Source organism: Eimeria tenella, genomic scaffold, assembly GCF_000499545.2.
Source record: "Eimeria tenella Houghton genomic scaffold, Eth_scaff42, whole genome shotgun sequence".
Taxonomy (NCBI): domain Eukaryota; phylum Apicomplexa; class Conoidasida; order Eucoccidiorida; family Eimeriidae; genus Eimeria; species Eimeria tenella.
Window position 1 is genome coordinate 191,746 of NW_013543356.1, and position 21,765 is coordinate 213,510.

General features: G+C 51.5%; 4 protein-coding genes across 4 annotated transcripts in view; 3 read left to right on the plus strand and 1 right to left on the minus strand.

Annotated features, from left to right (window-relative positions):
• Nucleotides 1-478: 478 nt before the first annotated feature.
• ETH_00002905 (CMGC kinase, Lammer family, putative) lies at nt 479-4,967 on the minus strand (the record flags this gene model as incomplete). Its single annotated transcript, XM_013376937.1, has 8 exons — nt 479-613; nt 996-1,163; nt 1,475-1,590; nt 1,859-2,009; nt 2,395-2,448; nt 2,851-3,150; nt 3,390-4,042; nt 4,265-4,967. The coding sequence occupies 8 exons, from the start codon at nt 4,965-4,967 to the stop codon at nt 479-481; spliced, it is 2,280 nt and encodes a 759-aa protein (XP_013232391.1).
• Nucleotides 4,968-6,035: 1,068 nt separating this feature from the next.
• On the plus strand, nt 6,036-9,604 carry ETH_00002910 (uncharacterized protein; the record flags this gene model as incomplete). Its single annotated transcript, XM_013376938.1, has 9 exons — nt 6,036-6,242; nt 6,431-6,566; nt 6,807-7,116; nt 7,324-7,402; nt 7,597-7,694; nt 7,862-7,965; nt 8,184-8,587; nt 8,724-8,848; nt 9,580-9,604. The coding sequence occupies 9 exons, from the start codon at nt 6,036-6,038 to the stop codon at nt 9,602-9,604; spliced, it is 1,488 nt and encodes a 495-aa protein (XP_013232392.1).
• A 1,733-nt stretch (nt 9,605-11,337) lies between these two features.
• ETH_00002915 (uncharacterized protein) lies at nt 11,338-13,988 on the plus strand (the record flags this gene model as incomplete). Its single annotated transcript, XM_013376939.1, has 7 exons — nt 11,338-11,943; nt 12,272-12,394; nt 12,536-12,709; nt 12,843-12,902; nt 13,004-13,266; nt 13,538-13,595; nt 13,713-13,988. The coding sequence occupies 7 exons, from the start codon at nt 11,338-11,340 to the stop codon at nt 13,986-13,988; spliced, it is 1,560 nt and encodes a 519-aa protein (XP_013232393.1).
• A 7,451-nt stretch (nt 13,989-21,439) lies between these two features.
• ETH_00002920 (uncharacterized protein) overlaps nt 21,440-21,765 on the plus strand; it is a gene marked incomplete at both ends in the record, with an annotated part of 3,184 nt that continues 2,858 nt past the window's right edge. Inside the window, one exon of the mRNA XM_013376940.1 lies at nt 21,440-21,764. Coding sequence (XP_013232394.1) covers nt 21,440-21,764 — 325 coding nt within the window. The remainder of the gene's footprint in view (nt 21,765) is intronic.

Consider the following 21,765-nt stretch of genomic DNA (forward strand, 5'->3'; position numbering starts at 1 on the left):
TTCCCCTCAGCGCCGCCTGCCGGGCCAATCGCGTCTATTTTGCAAACTTGAGAATTGGGGCTGGGCATGCATGCCTCCGCGGCATGCATGCAATTACGTTTAAACGCGAGAACCCACAGGACACACTCACTCTTTGTCTCAGTGTCTGCCAAACAGCAGCGATTGCTGCTTGCCCTTACTTGTACGGAAACTTACGCATATGTGAGCACAGACCCACAAGGAGGCCTCTGTTACTGCCAATCTGTAATCTGTAGCAGGGAATGCTTAGTTGCACACGCCCCAAGCTCTCCTCTCTGCTGCATGGCAGCCGGGGTCCGCGCGGTCCCCAAACAAGAGCCAAAACAAACAAAAACAGTATCTCTTTGCATTCCAACTGCAGTGTACGTGCATATGGGTCACTAGGTGGTGTGCGTGGTCGCAAAAAGCGGGGATAAATACACCATTTCATCCAATAATGCTCGATCAGCAAATAAACCTATCAACGATCCCACTTATGAAGAGAAAAGATAGGGTGCCGCAAGGCTTCCTTTGGCTCTGGCCGCTTGCGAGGATCCACTTGCAGCAGATAACGTACAAATTCGGCCAGGATTCGGTCTTGAGGTAGCACCAAATCCTAAAGGCAAGAAGCAAAAATGGTGAACAGTCCCTCTTCATGTGTATTAGTGGCCGCAAGCATGCACATGCTTTGCATTGACACGAGAAGCAAAGCAGCGGCTGCATGTGCACTTAGTACGTACATTCAAATTGCATACATGCAGTTCTCAAGCTCGAAAACAAACATAAGAAATACAATAAAAGCAACTCAAGAGCACCTCAGACCAAGCATGAAAGCCCCTCGTTCACAGAAATCCCTGAAGCCTCCCTGTTATTCACTAGAATCGCCGGCACAGTCCAACTAGCTTAAGCTGCAGTTGCTGCGAAACTGAACATGCATTCGACTGCACCACGTGCACATTAGCTACTGTCGGTCTGAGGGAAAAACGAGGAAAACACACCTCTAGCGGCACGCAGTTCTTAACTCTGTTTACACTCCCCAGTGAGGCTGCCCCCTCCGGCCACTTGAGGTGCACGCCCCCCCGGCTGTCTGTAGCCAGGTAGCCTTTGCCTGCGCCTTTCTGTGCCTTCATCAGCATATCCTTGGGAAACGGTTCCACTATGCGTTCCTAGAGGGCGCAAACAGTAGCAGCAGCAAAAGGTGCAGAAGCAATAATCCGAATGGCGATAAGGAATGACTGCCCACTGAAACGCCATGCAAGTGGGAGGCTCAGCTACAACGGCACTGTAATGCATTGCACTGGTGCTACACAAGGCAAATAAAACCTGACAGAAGAGAGAAACAAAAGGCATTTTGCTACACAAGAAGACAAGTTTACGGACGAACACATAGGCACATAGAAGACAGACACAGAGACGAAGAAAAAAAAGGCGTGCAAAACAGCGGGAAATAAACGTGCAGAATATTCAGGCATCCTACCATCATTGCCAGGTGCTCCAAATGTTCATGAGTTCTAAAAAGAACATCTCCAGTGTAAAGCTCCATCAAAATACAACCCAACGACCACATGTCGCTCGCCATGTCCCACCCGATATCTGCAGTGTAATGACACCCCGGAAATGCAGCAAAAAGCAGGAGGGATAAACACACAGCCAACACCGGCACTTTTCCTTGGCAGATACCAAGCAAATCAACTAAACAGCAGCAGCATCAAGTGCTGCTGCTGCTGTTGCTGCTACTTTAGCAACGGTTGCTACTTGGGCTAAATGCTCGAAAGAGCTTTTCCAGGAGCCCAAAGTGAATCAAACCATAGGACTGTGTTGCTAATAACCCCAACTCCTAAACCCTAAGCCCCTTGCCTACCGAGAATGACCTCCGGCGCTCTATACTGCCTTGTGTTAATAAGAGAAGAGTGGTAGTCTTCCTCAAATGTAGCGCTACCGAAGTCAATAATTTTAACTTGCATGCTTGCAGGCCTCAGGAAAGGAGTCGAGCAGTCGTCCTCTTCTGAGGGCTGTACATACAACCCAAATACAAACGGGATAAGGCATTGATTGCCATATTAAAGTAGATTCATGAATATCTTCCCCCTTCAGCTATAACGCAATGCCATACTTGCAAGTTCATGAAATTCTCTTTACACATCTACGTGAATGAATGCATGCAAGCATATAAGCTTCAAGATGTGATTATATCTTTATGTACACAAATGCATCCATCCATATGCTCACTCAAATGCACAATTAGGTGGAAGGCAGCGGCAAAAAAGTGTACAAATGCGCAGCTGTCTTTGTATATAGGCTTGTAGGAGAGAAGCACAAATGATTCATCACCAAACATTTCAACATGATCACCACTATTTCTAATGCAAAAGTTAATCATGCATGCAGGTGACATACCCTGGGCGCTCGCGTCTCATACATCTCTTCGCCTTGCAGCAATATGTTTTCAGGCTGGATTCAGAAAAACATCAAAGCATAAACCATATACAATGCACACTAAACCCTGAACCCCAAACCCTAAACCCTAAACCCTGCGCCCTCGTGCCTCCGTAGCCACATCTTCCAACCGTCGTCATAAGCTGCAGCAGTTGGCGCAGCAGCAACTGGTGGTGCTCCTGCTGCCACTCTCCCGCACACTTTCCTGAACATGAGTTCCCAAGTAATTTGAATGCTCCCCATTGCAAGCACTGTGTAAAAGTCTAACTAGCGCATGCACGCACTCCGCCCACGCGCGCTTAGCAAAACAGCGCATGCAAAGTCCGACTAAGCAGCCACCCACGCATGCACGCATGCATGCACGCACGCACGCATGCATGCATGCATGCGGTGGGGGAGGCTTTTGTTGGGGTTCACCTTGAGGTCCGTGTGGGCGAGCTTGCAGTCGCGCATGAAGGCGAGGGCCGTGAGGCCCTGCTTGGCAACCTGGATGATGTCTTCGAGGTAGAAGCCGCGGTACTTGTTTTCGGACAAGACGTCGTAGAGGCTTTTTCCGAGGCACTCGAAGACCAAACACATGTGGCGCTGGTGGTGCATAAACGCGTCCAGCAAACTCACGCAGCCGGACTCTTGTCTGCGGTCTTTGCGGTTGACTTCTCGCAAGATATCGGCTTCGATCTGGGCAGCAGCAGTGTAGCGCGTCACGTCCCGCACGACCTGCACGGCCCCAAACCAAACCCTAAACCCTAAACCCTAAACCCTCAGCCCAAGCCCTCCCGCGCTCGCCACCGCCCGCGCGCGGCCTGCTCCCCTCGCGCGAAACCCTTTGAACTCCGCAAACACTGGAACGTCTACCCCTTAAGCGAAGACCAGCAGCAACAACACCGGAAGCAGCAGCAGCAGCAGCCGCCGCCACTGCTGCTGCTGCTGCTGCTGCAGCTGCTGTGGACGCTCGCCTTGATCGCCACCTGTGTCTGCAGCCGCACGTCCGCGCAGCGCAGGACTCTGCCGAAAGTGCCATCGCCGAGTTTGGCCAAAACTCTGTAGCGGTCGTTGAGCCACATTCCTGGCTGCCACGAAAAGTGCGTAATTTCATCTTTATTTGCTTCTTTGTTTTGTTTGCGCATGCTTTTGCGCGCACTTTGCTGCTGCTGCTGCTGCTGCGGCAGCAGCCCCTGCGCCCCCTGCGCTGCTGCGCCCCCCCCAGACCCCGCCACCCCCGAGTGGTCCGAATGCATGCGCCGCTTCTTGCTGCTGCTGCCTGCTGCAGCACGCCGGCTCACGCGCTCTGTCCTGTGTCTGCTGCTGCCTCCTTTCTGCGACACAGAAGGGGGGGCCCCCCTGCCATTGGCGAGGCTGTAGTGGCGCTCCTCATAGGGGGACCCGGGGGGCCCCCTGTGCGTGCTGCTGTGTTTCCGGAACCTCGACCCTGCTGCTGCTGCTGCTGCTGCGCCTCCCCGCCGCCGCTCCCCAGCCCTTCTGCTGCCGCCGCTGCTGCATCCGCTGCTCACCCAGTTGCTGCTGCTGCGGCTCCTGCTGCAGCTCACTCGCCGGGCCCTGTCCACGTAGTACCGGCGCCCGCCGTAGCGCGGCGGGCGCCAGCTAGGATCTGCAGCAGCAGCAGCAGCAGCAGCGATGCAGCGTCAGCAGCAGCAGCAAAGTGGGCACAGCACCAATACACGCAGCAGCTGCAGCAGCCACTACGGCAGAAAACGCAGCGGGAGCAGCAGCAGCAAACGGGGCAGCAGCAGAAACGCCAACTCAGCAGCAGCCGCAGCAGCCAGCCGTCGTCAGCACCAGCAAAGCAGCAGCAGCAGCAGCAGCAGCTGACCTGTGTCGCCTCTTGGCTTCCTCGGTTTGTGTCGGGGGGCTGGCTGCGGCGAAGGGGACAGAGAGGGCAAATCTGGTTTGCTGCTGTAGCGCCTCGTGCTGCTGTCTCTGACTTTTCTGCGCTGCCGCAATCTGCTGCTGCCTCTGTCTCCTTGTTTGCTGCTGCAGCGCTCGCGGTGTCTCCCGCTGCGCCTGGGCCTCTGTCTGCTGCTGTCGCGGTCTCTGTCTTTGTCCTTTTCCCGCTCCTTGTCCCGCTCTCTTCCTTTGTCCCGATCCCGATCCCGATCCCGATCCCGATCCCTGCTGCTGCGATAGGACCTGGGGTACGCTCCGGTGTCTGCAGAGGTTCTGCGGCTCGCGCGATGCGACCCGGAGGGCTGCAGCAGCCGCTGCTGCTGCTGCTGCTGCTGCTGCTGCGCTCGAGAGCTGTCCCTGTCGTGGGGGCCCCTGTCTTCTCTTTCCCACTCCGGTCTGCTGCTGCCCCCCGCGCGTCTCTTCATGCTGCGGTGCTGCGTCAAAGAAGAGGGGGCCCCCAGGCTGGGGGCCCCCAAGCTGGGGGCCCCCAGGCTGGGGGCCCCCAGGCTGGGGGCCCCCGAGGGCCTCCGGGGGCTGCGGCTGCTGCGGGGGCCCCCTGCCCTTGACCTGCTGCGGCTGCGGCTGCGGCTGCGGCGGCCGGGAGGACGGCTGAAGCTGCTGCGGCTCATTCGCAATACGACTCGCTGCTGCTGCTGCTGCTGCTGCTGCTGCGGTTCGTCGGGCTGGCGCTACTGCTGCTGCTTATACTGCTGCCGATTTTGCATGCTACCGGCTTTGCTGCAGCTGCAGTGCTGCAGCGGCTGCTGCTGCGGCTGCGGCTAAGCAGGTGCTGCTGCTGCGGCAAGGCTAGACGTGGCTCCCTCAATAGGCCTACCGAAACCACGGCAGCAGCAGCTGCTTGCTGCTGCTGCTGCGGCTTCTGCTGACACGGAAGCACCCAAGACAGATACGTAAAAGCTCATTAAGGCCCTGGAGGAGCAGGAGGGTGTCTGGGACCCCTGCTGCTGCAACTGCTGCTGCTGCCGCAACTGCAGCCACTGCCACTGCTGCTGCTGCTGCTGCTGCCGTCGCTGCGGCTACTGCTGAACTCCACTATCTCCTTCTCCAATGTCGAGTGCAAGTGAATCTCTTCAGACCAGGAGAGGGCCTCTGCAGCAGCAATCCTTGTAAGCTGCTGCTGCGCTCATGAAATGAATGCCGCTGCTGCTGCTGCAGCAGCAGGGGTTCCGAGACAGACAAGGGTGGCAGAAAATAAAAGCACAATACTTCTAATAAATTTTAGGGTCTGCTGCAGCGCAAGCTGCCCTAGTAGGAGGTAAAACTAAGGCGCATGCAAACAGCAGCCGTGGGCCGACTTGTTGGCTGCTGCTGATGCTGCTGCTGATGCTGCAGCTCCTGATGCTGTGTTTCGTTAACTACAAACATTTAAGCCTACACAGCGGAAACAGAGGCTGAATGCAGCCACTGCTGCTGCTGTTGCAGCTGCTGCAGCAGCGAATTATGTGGGGTGGCCCCACGGGGGCCTCCGATGCCCCACGCAACACAGCTGGAACAGCAGCAGCTGCAGCAGCAGCAACAACAGCAGCAGCAGCTGACGCATTTTGCAAATTTCTAAGGCGAAACACGCAGCAGTGGCACTCTCTTCGACGCCGCTGACCGGCTGCCCCGCCAGCAGCAGACAGTGGGAGTTTTCTGATGAAAATCCTCTAGGGTTTAGGGTTTAGTGCTGAGCGTTTATGTGCTGCGAGGTTAAAGTGGATTTAGAGTGTCTGGAATTGAGAGAAAATACGCACCTTCTGTGTGGCGGCAATAGCTGCAGACAAGCGGCAGCACGACTCCAGGGAGCAGCAGCTCCAGCAGCTCCAGCAGCGGCTGCCCCTCCTAGTGTTGCTGCTGCTGCTCCTGCAGCAGCAGCAGCAGCGAGCAGCCAACAGGCAGTCCTTGTAGTTTTCAAGTGCGCCACAGGCGAATGGACGCCACCGAGTGGCAATGGCACCAGGAAGTGCGCATGAGCTTTCTGCTGCTGCTGCTGCTGCTGCTTGTGCTGCCGCCACTGCTGCTGCTGCTGCCTTTGTCGATGAACTGCTCCTCCATAGCCGCTTTTGCTGCTGCTGCTGATGTGATGCTGCAGACACTGCGGCGGCGCGGGCGTCGCGCCGTGGAGGGCTGGCCTTCAAAGACGGAGTTGGATTGCGAGTCAGAGGCAGCAACAGCAGCAGCAGCAACGGCAGCAGCAGCAACAGCAGCAGCAGCAAAGATAGAAGCAAGTGAAGCAACAGGAGCAGCAGGGATGTGACTGAATGACAGGATGCGCTGTTGCTGCTGCAGGCGCTGCAGCAACCGTTTCTCGTCTGCTCTGCTGCTGCCTCGGCCCTCCCGCAGTGAGTCAGCAGCAGCAAGCGCCCCCTGCTGCTGCTAGCTCTGCTTCTGCGTGAGCTGCTGCAGCACAGAGACTTGCTGCTACTGTTTTCACTGCTGCTGCTGCTGCCGCTGCTGCTGTTCCTCAGGAACGTCCGCAATGGCTTCCCTATTGCTGAATGTGCCCATCACATCTGACCGATCCCAGCAGCAGCAGCAGCAGCAGCAGGGTGCTAGAGGGGCCAGGAGTCCCTTTTGTGGGGTTTTGCAGCAGGGCCCGGGTTCCGGGGTGTACGTACAGCCCGGAAGCGCAGCAGTGGAAACAGCAGCAGCACCAGTGCTGCTGCAGGAGCTGCAGCGGCTGAGGGGAAGTCAGTGGCTCGATGATGCTGTTATAAATGCTTTTTTGAAGCAGCAGCAGCTTCTGAATGCAAACAGACACAAACAGAGCCCCACAAGGTTTGTTCCCAGCTGCTGCTGTTGCTGTTGCTGCTGTTGCTGCTGACGTACCCGCTGCTGCTGATGCAGCTATTGATGTAGCAGCTGTTGATGCAGTTGCTGCTGCTGATGTAGCGGCTGCTGCTGATGAAGCTGCTGCTGCTGATGCATTGAGCGCAAGTTGGGCCGTGGAAGCTGCTGCTGCTGTTGCTGCTGCTGCTGCTGCAGCGTGCCGAGCGTTTGCATCCTCAACACTTTCTTCTTCGCGATGCTTCAGAGTGGGCTGGCAGATGTCGCGAGAGTCCAGGTGTGAGGGTTTAGGGTTTGGGGTTTGAGTTAGGATTTAGGGTTTAGGGTTCAGGGTTTAGGGCTTGAGAGTGCTAAAGATCGCAACAACGCAGCGACGGGCCAAGGGTGGTAACAGCACAGAGCTGATGAGGGTTTGCATGCATGAAGCTAGGGTTTAGGGTTTAGGGTTTAGGGCTTAGGGTTTTTTTTCAGAGGTGGACTCGTGGAACAGACATTTTCTCCTTTCGCTTTTTGTTGGTGCCGCTGCACCTGCACACAGTACACTGGGCCCTGGGAGTTGCTGATTTGGCGTAAGTTTGCTGCTGCTGCTGCGCTGCTGCTGCTGCAGTTCGGCTGCCCTCTGTTGATGCTGACGCTGCTGGTGGCGGTTTACTGGGCAGCCACGGTGACGTAGCGATTCTTACGGAAGTCACTTCGTGTTGCTGCTGCTGCTGCTGCTGCTGCTGCATGCGCACAGGCGGGGCCTGACGTTTGTTTTCGACGCACTGCCTCAGCAGTTTAAACCTTTTCATGAAGTTATTAAACTTTTTCTTACGGAGTGCTGGGAAGCCAAGAGGCCAGGTCAGTCTGCTGCTGCTGCTGCTGCTGCTTCTGCAACGTTTGCTGCTCTTGCTGCTGCTCCTCCACCTGCTACACTTTAGCCATATCTTTCGACCGATGCGAGCTAGGTCAGTTTAGCTGTCTCTAAACTTTTGGTCCGTTGCTGCTGCTGTAGATCATGCTGCTGCTGCTGCTGCTGCTCTTCATATTTAATGACATTTGGTGCTGTTTTACCTCAGCTGTGCCTTCACCCGAATGGCAGGCGGCACTGCCTTGCGAGTTTTCTTATGAAGTTCCTAGAGAAGAGAAGCGCAGCTTTCAGCAGCAGCAGCAGCAGCAGCAGCAGCAGCAAGCGGCAAGGGACGAACGTGGGGGACGGTCACCCCACACTTATGTAAAATCAAGTGGTTTGCCGCAGCTGCGGGCTCATGACGCCCATGCAAGCAGCAGCAGCAACAGCAACACCATCAGTTGCTGCAGCAGCAGCAGCAACAGCAGCGGGCGCTGTGGCAGCTTCTGGGTTCCCCCGCAGAAGGGGTCAGACGACTGCGGTGTCTTCTTGTGCCTTTTTGTGGCTGCCATTTGCAATGGAAGGCCTTTTTGCTTCTCGCAGCAAGACATTGCTGCCTGCAGACTGAGACTGGTAAGTACGCTGCGTTTGCTGCTGCTGCTGCTGCTACTCGTGCTAGTAGTGCTGAGTCTCAGGTAGAGCTACTGAGGTGGGGTGCTGCTTCTTGCAGGCGGCAGCTCTTCTTGAAGGGCCCTGAGGGCCTCCGCAGAAGCAGCGGCTGCTGCAGCAGCTGCTGCAGCAGCTGCAGCAGCTGCTGCAGCAGCAGCAGCAGCTGCTGCAGCAGCAGCAGCAGATGCAGCAGCAGCAGCCGCAACCGCAGTGGGTGCCGCTTCCGTACGTCCCTGAACCCAAACAGGGATATTTCGTTTGCATTTTGTTCCTTAACCTGAGCCATGGATTGATATTTCCTGTTACATTCTCTCATCGCAGTCGTCAGCGAAGTCCTTTGTATTTGAGAAGTCAATTAGTCTATTTCTGACTAATTGACTTCTCAAATACAAAGGACTTCGCTGCATGAAACAGGCTAGCTGTGGCTAGCTAGCTGTGGCTAGCTAGTTGTGTGTAGCTATCTGTGGCTAGCTAGCTGTGTCTAGCTAGCTGCAATTCTTGCTGAATGGCACGAGTTCCAGAAATTCAGTGCTGGAGTTTAGGGCTTAAAAGGGTTTAGGGTTTAGGGTTTAGGCTTTTCACGAATCGCGCCAAGGCAGCTAGCCACCTAGCAGGTAGGGGTTTTCAGATCCTACACAGCTAGCCAAGAACTTCCCCGACACAGCTGCTCTGCCTCTTCTGCATTTCTTTGGCTTTCTAAAAATATAAAAACAGAAGATGTTGCCTTTGTCTAAAACAGGAAGCCTTTCTTGGCTAGCTAGGATACCCTGCAGGCTAGCCGCTGGCTAGCTGCACTGCCGATACTAAACCCTAAACCCTGCGAAGCTGCACTGCAAGCCAGCAGCTGCAGCAAATCCCGCTGCTTCAGATCTGCTGCGAAGGCCAGAGATTGCTGCTGGAGCTCGAACTGCATGCTATGAAGTGCAGCAAGATTCCAGGTTTCTGTTGCTTGTTAGGAAAGCAGAGCGCAGCAGCCTGTAGCGCCTTCAGAGACTTCATTAAATGGCATTTCACAACCTTTTTTTCATAAATACACTTTTTAAAATAATTATATCAAATAATGGCGGATCGGCCGGAGCCGAGCAGAGGTGAAGCCCCACTGAGAGCTGATCGGACTCCAGCGGAGGATCTGCTGCTGGCTGAAGAACTTTTACGCAAAATTTGAATTTTGGGGCAGCACTAAGGCGCTTTCAAGCAGCTAGCTAGTGGCTGACTCGCAGGATCTGTTCACTGTAGCTAGCTAGTGGCTAGGTCGCAGGATCTGTTCACCGTAGCTAGCTAATGGCTAGCTCGCAGGATCTGTTCACACAGGTAGCCAAGATAGGATTCCATACGTTCAAGTTCAACTTCCAAAAGTGGTTTCAAACTCTAGATCTCGCCGCTGCAGAAGAAAGCCTTTGTGAGGGGCCTCAAATGAAAGTTTATCTTTTGTTCTAGTCTTTAAAGCAGCTCTTGATTTTCATTTAATCCAATTGTTGCATTTCAGGAATGGTTTGCTGCGCTGCAGCAGATAGCTGGAAACAATATGACTAATTATTACAGTATACAATAATATATATTTACGAAATTATCAGGAAATGCAATTAAGGCCACCTTGAAGTTGAATCAACTTTAACTTTCTTGTCATGCTCTAAAGGAAAAGAAACTGGCCTGTAAAAGGCGGGGTAACTGTGGCTAGCTAGCCGCTAGCTGCTGCTAGCTAGCCGTAGCTAGCTGGCCAGAGATGGCTAGCCGTACCTCGCCAGCTAGCTGGGCAGCTAGCCGAAGCAGCTGCTCACTACCAGCTAGCCACGGCTAGCTAGTAATCGGCAGCTCGCCGTAGCTGCAGCAACTAACTAAAGCTAGCTAGCCAAGGCCAGCTAGCTGCGGCAAGCTGTGGCTTGCTATGCGCAGCTAGCTGCACATATGGGGGTGTGGTGCATGCAAAAGTGAGGCTTCATCACTGCTGCAGCAGCAGCAGCTGCTGCTGCTGCTGGCTGCGCGAGTTGGTCCCTTTGTTTATTGGTTTCATCCCTTGGCCTTCTATTTTTTTTCTGATTTCTTTTTTAAGCCAAAAGCTTCTCCATTCCACTCTTGTGAGCTGCAAAACCTACAGACTCCCATTCTTTGCAAACCCTTGGCACTACGTCGCAACATGCTGCGTAAGCCCTAAACCCTAAACCCTAAGGACTAAACCCTAAACGTCAAACCCTGAACCATGAGCTGGCTTGCAAGCGTCTGCGGTGTTTACAGCCTAAATGTTGTGCCTCACTAGATCTGAAAGCCGAGAATCACATAACGCTTATAAACCTCTTTTTAGGGTTTAGGGTTTACTGCAGATGTGAGTCGATTTCTTGCTGATGCTTGGGGCTGTGGTTCTTGAAGCCCCAGCCCCAAATATCAAACACTAAATCCTCAAAAACCCCAAACCCTAGGGCATTAGCAATTCAAAAAACCGACCAAATAATTAGCTAATGACTGCAGAGGGTCATTTTCAAACCCTTGAGTCCAACAAGAGTTAGAGCGGGATTAAAAACCCCCGGAGGCTCAAAAGGTTTAGGGTTTAGGGTTTAGGGATTAGGGCGTATGAAACCGCTCTGTTTTGTCTTATTACGGTGTCTTAATATTATCGACTCACCAAATTCTAAATCATTGTTTCCAAACTTTAAGCCCTGAACCCTAAACCCTAGATTAGTGACTACAGTCCTCTGTGCAGCCTAGTTCCAGCAGATGGCATGGCCACCTCGTTCCGCTTTATGTTTTATCTCCTCATTTTTCCTCTTTTAGTCTTAATTAAATCAATTCGCTGTTTACAAACAAGAGAATTTGTTTCTTCTCGCGGCGTGGCTACACCTGCGGCCTTTGCTGCTGCAGAGTACCAGTTGCTGCTACGGCAGCCATTCCCCGGGCGATACGCCACTGCTGCCGTTCCCGCAGCAGCAGCAGCAGCAGCAACAGCAACAACAACAACAGCATCAGCAGCAGCAACGAACTCGTTTGCTTTGCCCAAGTGCCCCCCAGCCGACGCGCTGCTGTCGGCTAGGCCGCCGCTGCAGCAGCCGCCGCCAGGTGTGCACAAAACACCAGCAGCAGGAGCAGCAGCAGCTGCTGCTGTAGCACTACAGCAATATGCAGTGAATGCCACAAGAGCAGCAGCAGCAGCTGCTGCTGCCCTCAAGTTTTTCCCTGCCAGAGTCCAGAACCCAACAGCGAAGCAACTGCTGCACCTACTCATGCAGCAGCAGCAGCAGCAAGAGCAGCAGCAGCAGCAGCAAGAGCAGCAGCAGAAGCAACGGCTACTAGTGCAGCAGCAGCAGTTGTCCAGAGAAAGAATCGAACATGTTCGGCAGCAGCTGCAACTGCTGCATCAAAGCCTTATCTCCTCAGGCAAGCCAAGCCCTAACCGCTGCTGCTGCCGCCGCTGCTGCACTGATTGCTACTTTTGTTGCTGCTGCTCCAACAAATGCTTGTGTCTCGTTTTTTCTGCTGCTGCTGCAGCAAAACTACTCTCCAGCGAAGTGCGCGCAGCAGGCCGTCGGGGCTCGCGTTTGGCCGTGCGGCGGGTAAGTGCTGCTGCTGCTGCTGCTGCTGCTGCTGCTACTCCACCTGCTGCTGCTGCCAGCGCGCACATCAGCAGCGGCTAATGCTGCTGGTGGTGACTGCGTTCAGCTGTACTCGGCAGGAGCAGCAAAGCTGCGGCAACTGCTGCTGCTGCATGCGCCCGCGCTGCAGCAGTACGCGAATCTAAGGGGCTCAGTGGAGTGGCTTTTGTCCAAGGGATTCCTTTTGGAGGTAGAGCGGCTGCTGCCAGTGTTGCTGCTGCTGCTGCTGCTGCAAGGTGCTTTGCTGCTGCTGCTGCTCGTTTGCTGCTTCCGCTGGATCCGCTACTGCTGCCACTGTTGCTGCTCCTGCTGCTGCTGTGTTTCGCTGCAGCGCGGGTGGAGTCGAGGCCCCTGCGTGTGCTTCGTCTCAGCAGCAGCTGCAGCAGACGCAGCAGCAGCAGCGGCAGCAGCTGCAGCAGCATCCATGCCCGCAGCGCTGGATGTTACCCCGCCTTTTCTTGGGGGCCTTCGGCTTTATGTGGCTTCTGCTGCAAAGAAAGGACAGGTGGGAGCCCTAAACCCTAAACCCTAGAGGTTTTAAAATAGGGCGCTCTGGAGCAGCTGAAGTTCCTGCTGCTGCTGCTGCTGCTCGTGAGCTTGCTGCTACAGCTGCCTTGGTGGCCTTCGTTTTGCTGCAGGTGCTGCTGCTGCCGGCTCTCACCGAATGCACAGAAGCTCATTGGTCTTTTCTGTTTGCAGTAAGTTTCAGAAACAAAGTTTATCCTTCAGGGTTTTGCGTTTCGAGGCTTAGGGTTTAGGGTTTAGGGTTTGGGGGCCCGTTTTGTGAGGTTTGTAACAGCGCGCAGTCTTGGGATCGACTCCTGCTGCTGTTTGCTACGTGACGGATGCCGAAGCGCTCAAGTGCAGCAGCAGCAGCAGCAACAGCAGCAACAGTAGCAACAGCAGCAACAGCAACATCAGGAGCGGCAGCAGCAACAGCAATAGCAGCGGCAGCGACAATAGCAGCAGCAACAAAGTAGGCAGCAGCAGCAACAGCTTAGAGTCCAGTAAAGTGCTCTCAACGCGTTTCACGCTGAGACGCCTTTTTCCCCGGAGGCCATGGTCCGTCTAGGCTTTAAGGTTTAGGGTTTGGGGTTTAGGATTTAGGGTTTAGAGGTGCACTTAATGCTTCAGGTGAATACTGGGTGTGCTGGACAGAAGTGCTTTGCTGCTGCTGCTGCTGTCGCTGACTGTGCCGCTGCCGCCTGTGTAGCAGCCACGGTTGCTGCTAAATTTTCTATTTTGCTGCATTAATTGCTTCGAGTGTGGCTGAGATATATGCATGACACTTCTGTTGCTGTTGCTGCTGCTGCTGCTGCTGGGTTTTGCGCAGGCTGGACGTTGTCTGCAACACCTCTTGCCTCTCTTCTGAAGCTCTTGGCTCTCTGCAGGTCCTTTACTGCTGCTGTTGCTGCTGCTGAGGCTGTTGCTGCTGCTGAGGCTGCTGCTGCTGCTGCTTCTTTCTGCAGCGGCTGCTCGTACATGAAATGGGGTTTGTGTGAACTCAGGACCTGCTGCCAACGGCGCTGTACATCGATGGCCCCATCCAGGAGCAGCAGCAACAGCAGCAGCGACAACAGCAGCAACAGCAGCAGCAAGAGGAGCAAAGCTCTTCGCTTACGAGGAGTATTGCAGAGCTTTTTCTGCAGGTAAAGCCTCTTGCTGCGGCTGCTGCTGCTCGGCAGCAGCAGCAGCAGCAGCAGCAGCAGGATCCATCAGAAGTCCTGCGCGACGCCCTTGGAGTTTACGACTTAATGCGGCGAAGGCGAGGAAACATAAATTAAATCTGATTGAACTCTTTTGCCAAGAGTTTGGGTCTTGGGATTTATATATTCAACTTCTTTTCCAAAAAGCCCCAACCAAATCTTCCTCAGGAGGAATCCGCAGAAGGCAGGAGCCTCAGACTGGGGGGAAACAAGAAAGAGAAAATGGAAAATTGCAACTTTTCGTTTATTGCCAATCAATATGTTTATTGCATTTCTATTGCCTATTCCTTTTCTTGCGTTTGAAAGCTCTATTCAGCCTCAATTAGTTTGATCTACAAGAAGCCTCCGCGAGCGACAGCTGGCAGTGACATGTCCCAGCTAGCCACAGCTAGATGCAGCTAGATGCAGCTACCCAGATGCAGCTAGCTAGCTGCAGCTAGCTAGCCACAGGTAGGTAGCTGTGGCTAGCAACAGCAGCTCTCTGGGATTGCTGCCTGTGGGTCGAGTAGATGCGGACTTCTCCATTATTCAAATAAAGTTCACACGTATGCTGGCTGCGTCTACGACATTGAAAAAGAATAAAGTATCCGGCTGCAAATACTGACAAGGAATATTTGTACAGACATGTATTGTACTTACGGCATATACCGTTGAAAAGAATCTCTAGAGGCTTGCGGAGAGCGTGGTTCTCTATTTTCCCTCCGATAATTCTTTCGAAAACAAGTCTTTCAGAAGAGGAATGCTTTTGGGCTTGATTAAGGGGCCAACAGGGAAGTAAATGAGGCATTAAAGAAACTCTTATTTCATTCTGAGAGCAAGACGCTGAGTAGGGTGCCGCATGTCTCAAAGAAGCGCAGGAAATCTGCCTGAGGCAAATGAATAACAGTTGAATATCGAATAAATGAACAAGGCCGATTCAAATCAGCTTTCACTTCAATCATTTGAACTTTTGTATTAATGCTAGAAAGCCCTGGGGGTCATAGTAAAGCACTTGGCGTGCATCTGTTAAGTGGCGGACTTCACGGTAAATGGACAGCAAATACTTAAGCGAGAACTCTGAAGGCTAAAATGCAAAAGGGTTTTGTTTGGACTGATCTGAAAACTAAAACGCACAGGGGCTTTGTGTGGACCGACTGGGCGTTGAAGAGCTGAGGAGCTTTCTTGCATTCTCACTTCGCGTCCCAATTTAAAATCAAAAGTTTTTATGCAGCTTGCTTCTCATTCTGAACAAGAATGCTCTGGCGTTTCTAATTATCTTTTAACGAACGTTATGTGCACTGAAGAGTGCTTCACAAGAGTGATTCTGCCTCGAGGTGTTCTTATTCTTCATTCTTTTTTTCAGAAATCATATTTGCTGAAGTGCGTGAGATCCAGTCAACGCTCATTCCTTGCTAAATAATCTACGCTGACCAATTACTGATTTCTAGTTTTATGAGAAAGATTCTTTTCCCGTTTGGAGTATAGGAGAGGGATCCAAATGAAATTGACAGGACTGTCGCCCGATATCTTCTTTTGCATGCCGCCATCTGATATTTCCTTTTATTCCGTTGATGCCTCTCGGTCGAATTTTTCTTTAATCTAAGTTTTCTAAATGGTCACTTTATCTACTATCCTTAGGCTTTCAGGTAGCTGCCGAGGAAAATAATATCTTTTCTTGGTAATTTAAATATCTGTTGCCCAGCTGCCAACCTGAAATGGCTTACTAAGGCGGAGACACCGATAATTGCAACTGTCCTCCACAAAATGTTGTTTTAATTTTTCTTTCTTTTCCTCACTTTCATCTTGTAGTGATTAATCCTTTTTCCATGGACGAAATCTTGTTTTAATTTCCCCTTTTTTGCCCCACTTTTATCTTGCCGTTATCGATCCCACTTTCATTTTCAAGCTCTTCAAACTCGCTGCTATAGGCCTTCTCTGTAAATATTCAAATGCCCTTTTTAGCAGAGATGAATTATAATTTCTCAAAAATGTTTTTAGAGAAGTTATGCTTTCAGTATTAGTGTGTGAGCTCACGAAGAACACTCCAAACTCTGTTGTCGTAGTGTGTTCCATGCAATGATTTTCTCCCCTTTTGAGCAAAAAAAAAATCTTTTTGGCAAGGAATTTGTGCTCAACCATTTGTTCAATAGTGAGAAACCCTTTTGTGAGTTGGAAAGGACTTTGAATTGTATTTGGAGTTGGCGGTCGATTCAGTTCTTCTACATTTTCGTGCAGAGTTCGTATGTGAGCTTCTATGGAATAACAAGTCACAAGTCCTTGACTTCACTAGGCCCTCTCTGTCCTTCACTTCCAATTTTGGATATTCCATTTCATTTCGCTTTTTCTTATTTTTTGAGACCAAGTTTTACAATCTATTTTTGCTAGAATGCTCGCATTTTGGAAGCAACTGCAAACAACAAGCAATACCACCTGTGGCCCTGCAGCTGACACAACTTTGCAATAAAGTGCTGAGTATAAATATTCTACAAGCTGTTGAATAATCACATTCTGTTTTCTAAGGCATGACTCTATCAAATCTGGCCCTGCTGCGGCGAAAAGTTATGGAAGTTCTCGAGCATCTTTCAAAGTAGCAGATCTGTCTTCTGCTCTTTAAAGCACTCCTGCAGCTTCTCAAGTTGCACTGAAGAGTTCTGTTTCTCTCACTGAGATTTATTAGCTAATATTTGCTTTATAGACTTATTTTTGGGTTTATTATGAAAGCGTTGAAACTTTTGTTCGGAAAATATCTCAAGAAAGCGAATATGAGATGACACGCTGAGCTCTGCGGGCTATTCCAACTTCGCTTTCCTGTTGTGCGGGGAATCTTTTCTTTGTAGGTTCAATTTAAATCCCTTATCCATTCACTGAAACATTTTAAAAAGAACTTTAAGGTTTTCCTGGAAACTTCAAGGTTTATTATTCTTCTTCTGTAGACTTCTAAAACAACAAGAGCGTCCCACGCTGCGGGTGCAGCTGTGCGATGACAGTTTGAAACACAGAGAAATCTGCACAACTTTCTTCCCTTTTGGTCTTTTTCTACACAAATAAGTTTTTAAAAATGCTATATAAAGAAACTTGAATGCATTTTTAAGCTTCTGTTGCTGTATTGCGGTTAATAACTCAAGGATCACGTGAAAGCGATCCGAACTTGCAATTTCGCGCTTTTGGAAATGTGCAAGAAAGCTGCTGGTTGCTGGTGTGACCAGATCCATCATCATTTGATTTGCAAAATTGCATAAATTTTACTTCTATTTAAAGGTTTTAAATATTAAAATCAAATCCGAACATCAAGTATATTGTAGAACTCGTTGAAGTCAAATCTATAATGACTTTCCCGAACCGTAGAGCCTGCAGCTTCGACGATCTTGAAATGATGCAGCTCTAAATGCTTTTTCACCAAGTAATTTACAATAATAAGTGCAAACTAAAGGCAACTTTCCTTTGCTGCTGCTAGAAAGAAGCTAACGAGTGCCGAAGGGTCACTGACACGGCAAGGCGTGCTGTATGAGCACCAGCAAGCGGCGGGAAGCCAGCAAGATGGGATACACAACTCTCTGAAGCTCATAGTTTCCCTGAAATAAAATAATTTATTTTAATTAAAAAAGAACAACTTATTGTAATTAAAAGAAAAGAAGTTGAAAGAATGCGAACGCGGCAATTTCGGCTGCCAAAGGTGGTCCTCATGTTCTCCACAACAACCAGCTGATTTGGATGCAAGTTTGGGGCGACGCACATGTAGAAAGACCCTAAATTAAATTAAGTTGAAATTAAAAAACGATGAGTTAATAAAGTGCAGAGATTTCCCACTTATATATATTATATATTGCGGCAGCAGAAAACCGGGTCTTTGAGCAGCGCATGCAGAGCCTATTCACGCGCAAACTTTTTGTCTTCTGCGCATGCGCCAGCTAATACGTATTTTATATATTTTTTTCGCAATTTATTTGACTTTATTTTGACATTTTTTCACAATTAGAGTGAGAAGAGTTGCAAAAGGAGCTCGCAGGCCTTTAGCCCCGATCTTCAAGACTGACGCGGGACCCCCAGGCAACTAGGCGAAATTCTGAGGTCATTTGTGCAGTTCTAGAACAGAAAATGACATTACACTGGCAAATAAAGTGAAAAAAATGAATTGCATGCCACGTTAATTATAAAACTCGCATATAAATGCAAATCTGGGGGTGGAAAGACCCTGCAGGATCATCAGACAAGATCAGAGTTTGTTACACTCGCCACACTACACACAGGAACTCCGCGCGCCTTAGCGGGTCAGCCGCTGCTGCGGCTCTTTACATTTAATTTTAATTTCCAAATAATTACAGATCTGTTCATTTTACTTTCATTTTGGCAATTTGTAGCGGGAATTGCTGCAGCTGTTGCTGACCCGGCTTACTGCAGCACCCCAAGGGCCTTACAAGGTGCTGCTGCTCCGCTGCAGCTGCCAAAACGAATACTTCATTACATGAAGCTGAAACGAGTCATAAAAATTAATTAAAATTGCTAATATTTGCGCTGAGAACAAATATGACTGGGCATTTCTTGCTGCTGCATTAGCTCATTATCTGCAATGTGGAGACAGGAGTAATATGCTGCACCAAAATTCCAGGCTGTGTTGGATCTACAAAATAGTTTTAAAAGGAACTATGGATGAAATGTTTCTGCAAAGAATTGTGAATTAAATGAGAAAAGGAAAAAGCGGCGAAGATCGCTGGCGGGCTTTTATGGTGAGCGATGGCTGCTGCGGTGACGGCGCGAAAGGGGGCATGAAATTGTTTCATTTGAATTGAAATATTCTAAAAAATAATTTAAAAAAAATAATCTATCGAAATATAGGTTTAAGAAAAGGTCTAATGCAGAGAAATATTCTTTTCTCGAAAGCTGCCAGCCTTGAGGATCTGCTGGTGCTGCAGAACTGCGCATACACCGCGTCTGGGCCTGGCCTCTTTTTCAGCGAAACTTTTTGCAAACTTTTTGAAACATTTTGAAACTTTCTGAAACTTTTTGAAGATTCTTTTTGAACTTCTTGCAAAAGTGTTTGCCGGCTTTTGCTGCTGTTTTCCCGTGTCACTGGCATTTAAAAAAGGCTTTTTCTGCACTAAAAAGCCCCGCATCCGAAAAGTTGAAACTTGAAAAGTTGCGAAATGCATGCAAACTTTGCTGCTGGTGTTTTTGGGGCTTTTTGAATCTTCTTTGAAAACTCTTTTTCCCTTTTTCCTCTCCAACTCACAGATGCACATTTGCTGCAAAAAGAAAACCTTTTGGAGCTCTAATTGGCACAAAAGCTGGCTCTGGCTGCTGCTGCCACCCTTTTCCGCGGAAAACCCACCGCTTTCTTGCTGCTTCTGCTGCTGCTGCTGCTGCTGCTGCTTGGCAGCGCGGCTTGCTGCTGCTGGCTTTTACTGCTTTCTTTGAACTCGAAAACAAATCCATTTGAGGGGCCCCACAACTCTTTTCAGCAGCTGCCAGGCAGCAGCTTTGGACTCAAAACTTCGCCGAATTTTGCAGAATTTAAAAATTACATTTTTTCCATTTTGTACCTTTTCAGGGGCCCCAGAAAAGCTCTCAGGGCCCAAGAGGTTCGCGGGGCCCCTAAAGTTTGCTGCGCGTTTCGCTGCAGCACGCAGCAAAAAAGGTGAAAATGCACTTGCAGCAGCAGCAGCAGCAACAGCAGCAGCGGCTAAATTGTCTGTGTAAAGCAGCAGCAAACAGACGTAATGTTGACAGCGTCTCCCGCAGTAGCAGCGCACGTTTACATGAGTGAGTTGCTGCTCGACAAACCAAAACTAGCTAGCTAGCAGCAGCAGCACCAGCAGCAAGAGCAGCAGCAGGGAGAACAGCTGCAGCAGCAGTTATTGTCGCAGTAGCCCGCTGCATCTCTTGCGGCGGTCCACCGCCGAAGCCACTGCAGCATCACTGACAGCAGAAGATGCGTGAGATAACCGGGCAGCGGCTGCTGCTGCTGCTGCTGCTGCTGCTCTGCTGCTGCTGCTGTGGGGTTGCAGCTAGAGGCCGGGCCTGTAGGCCCAACAAGAAGACTCAGACAGATTTTTAAAAAGTTTGTAATTAAATTGAATTTAAATTTAAAATAATTAAAAAGACTTTTGGGGGGGAGAAATAAAGCGCGCAGCAATCGGGGGCAGCCGCCGGTGTATCGGCGCCGCAGCAGCAGCAGCAGTGGCATCTGCTGCTGCTGCTGCTGCTGCTGCTGCAGCACAAATGGCATTGCTGTGCGCTTTCGTAAGTGGCCTGCTGCTGCTTTATCTAAGCTATTCTGCGCAGCCCCAAAAGTAGAAGAAGTTCCCACTAGTGCTGCTGCTGCTGCTGCTGCTGCGCTCACTCGGCAGCAGCAGATGCCGAAGCTGCTGCAGCAGGAGCACGTACATACGCCACCTTGCTGCTGGAGAGTTAGACAACAGGTCAGCAGCAGCAGCAGCAAGTTGAATGTTTCTGAAAATGCTGCTGCTGCAGCAGTAGCAGCGACTGTACATGGTACGTAGGCGGCGGCGCTGCCGCTGCTGCTGTTGCTGCTCCCCCACAGCTCCAGCAGCTGCTCCTGCTGCAGCAGCAGCAGCAGCTGCAGCAACAGCAGCTGGGTCTGCATCTGTTCTGCTGTTTGTGCGTCGTTTGGGGGATTTTGGAATATCAAGTGAGATTGTGCTGCTGTCCGTTGTGAAGTTTGGGCTGCTCGGTAGGCTTGCAGCAGCAGCAGCAGCAGCAGCGGCAGCAGCAGCAGCAGAACTTGTTGCCGCTATTGCGGCGTTACCGCTGCACTTCTTTTCTCCTCGATTCCTCCATTTCAGCCACCTCTCTCTTCTGTTTGTCTGTACACATCGCCTGCTGCTCCCCTAGCTGCAGCAACTGCAGCTGCAACTGCAGCAGAAGCTGCAGCAGCAGCAGCAGCGCCCCCCGCCAGCGCCCGCAGAGGGCAGCAGCAGCAGCAGTGACTAAAGCAGCTCCCACAGAACACTTTCTTGGTGCAACACAGCGCATTTCCGTCCCTGAAGGCGTTTGCTGCCCGCCAGCAGCAGCAGCAGCAACAGCAGCGGCAGCAGCAGCAGCAGCTGCTGCAGCACTGGGACGCCATCACAACAGAGCGGCTTGCATCTGCATGTGCATTTGTTTTCGGGTGTGATGCCCTGCCACTGATACTAGGCCACTGGAAACAGCAGCAGCAGCAGCGGCAGCAGCAGCGGCAGCAGCAGCAGCGGCAGGAAGGCAGCAGCAGCAAGGGCAGCAGCAGCGGGCCCGTTTTCTCCCAAGGCCTTGTGCCTGCCGCAGCACGCCAAGCCTCCTTTTTGCTGCTGCTTCCCAACCTTTGCTGCTGCCTTGCTGCTGTGGGGTGGCGTTGCTTCCAGGCCTGAAGCTCCTCCTGCCAGCCATCTGCGGAAGCAGCAGCAGCAACAGCAGCAGCAGCAGCAGGTGCTGCCCGGCGACGTCTTTTGGGTTTAGCGTTTCAGAAGCTTTCATAAGACTGCCCTAGCTCCCTCTGCTCCCGTAGCGACCGCTGCTGCTGCTGCTGCTGCTGCCGCTGCTGCCAGCTGCTCGTCATGATGTCCACTGCCGACACAGACACTCCCCCCCACAATGCGGGCCTGCTGAAGCTGCAGCAGCAGCAGCAGCAGCAGGAGGCAGCAGCAGATAAGTGCAGCTCTCAGCGTCCCAAGGCAAAGAGCAGCAGCAGCAGCAACAACAGCAGCAGCCCTAGCCTCGACGGCGCGCAGGAGCAGCAGCAGCAGCAAAGCAGCCGATTGCGCGCTGATGCCTCTGAATTTAGACCCCTGCCAAAGTCTGTTACTCCGCAGCAGCAGCAGCAGCAGCAGGCAGGCGTAGCCAGTAGCAGCTGCAGCGAGAAGGCCAACAGCAGCAGCAACAGCAG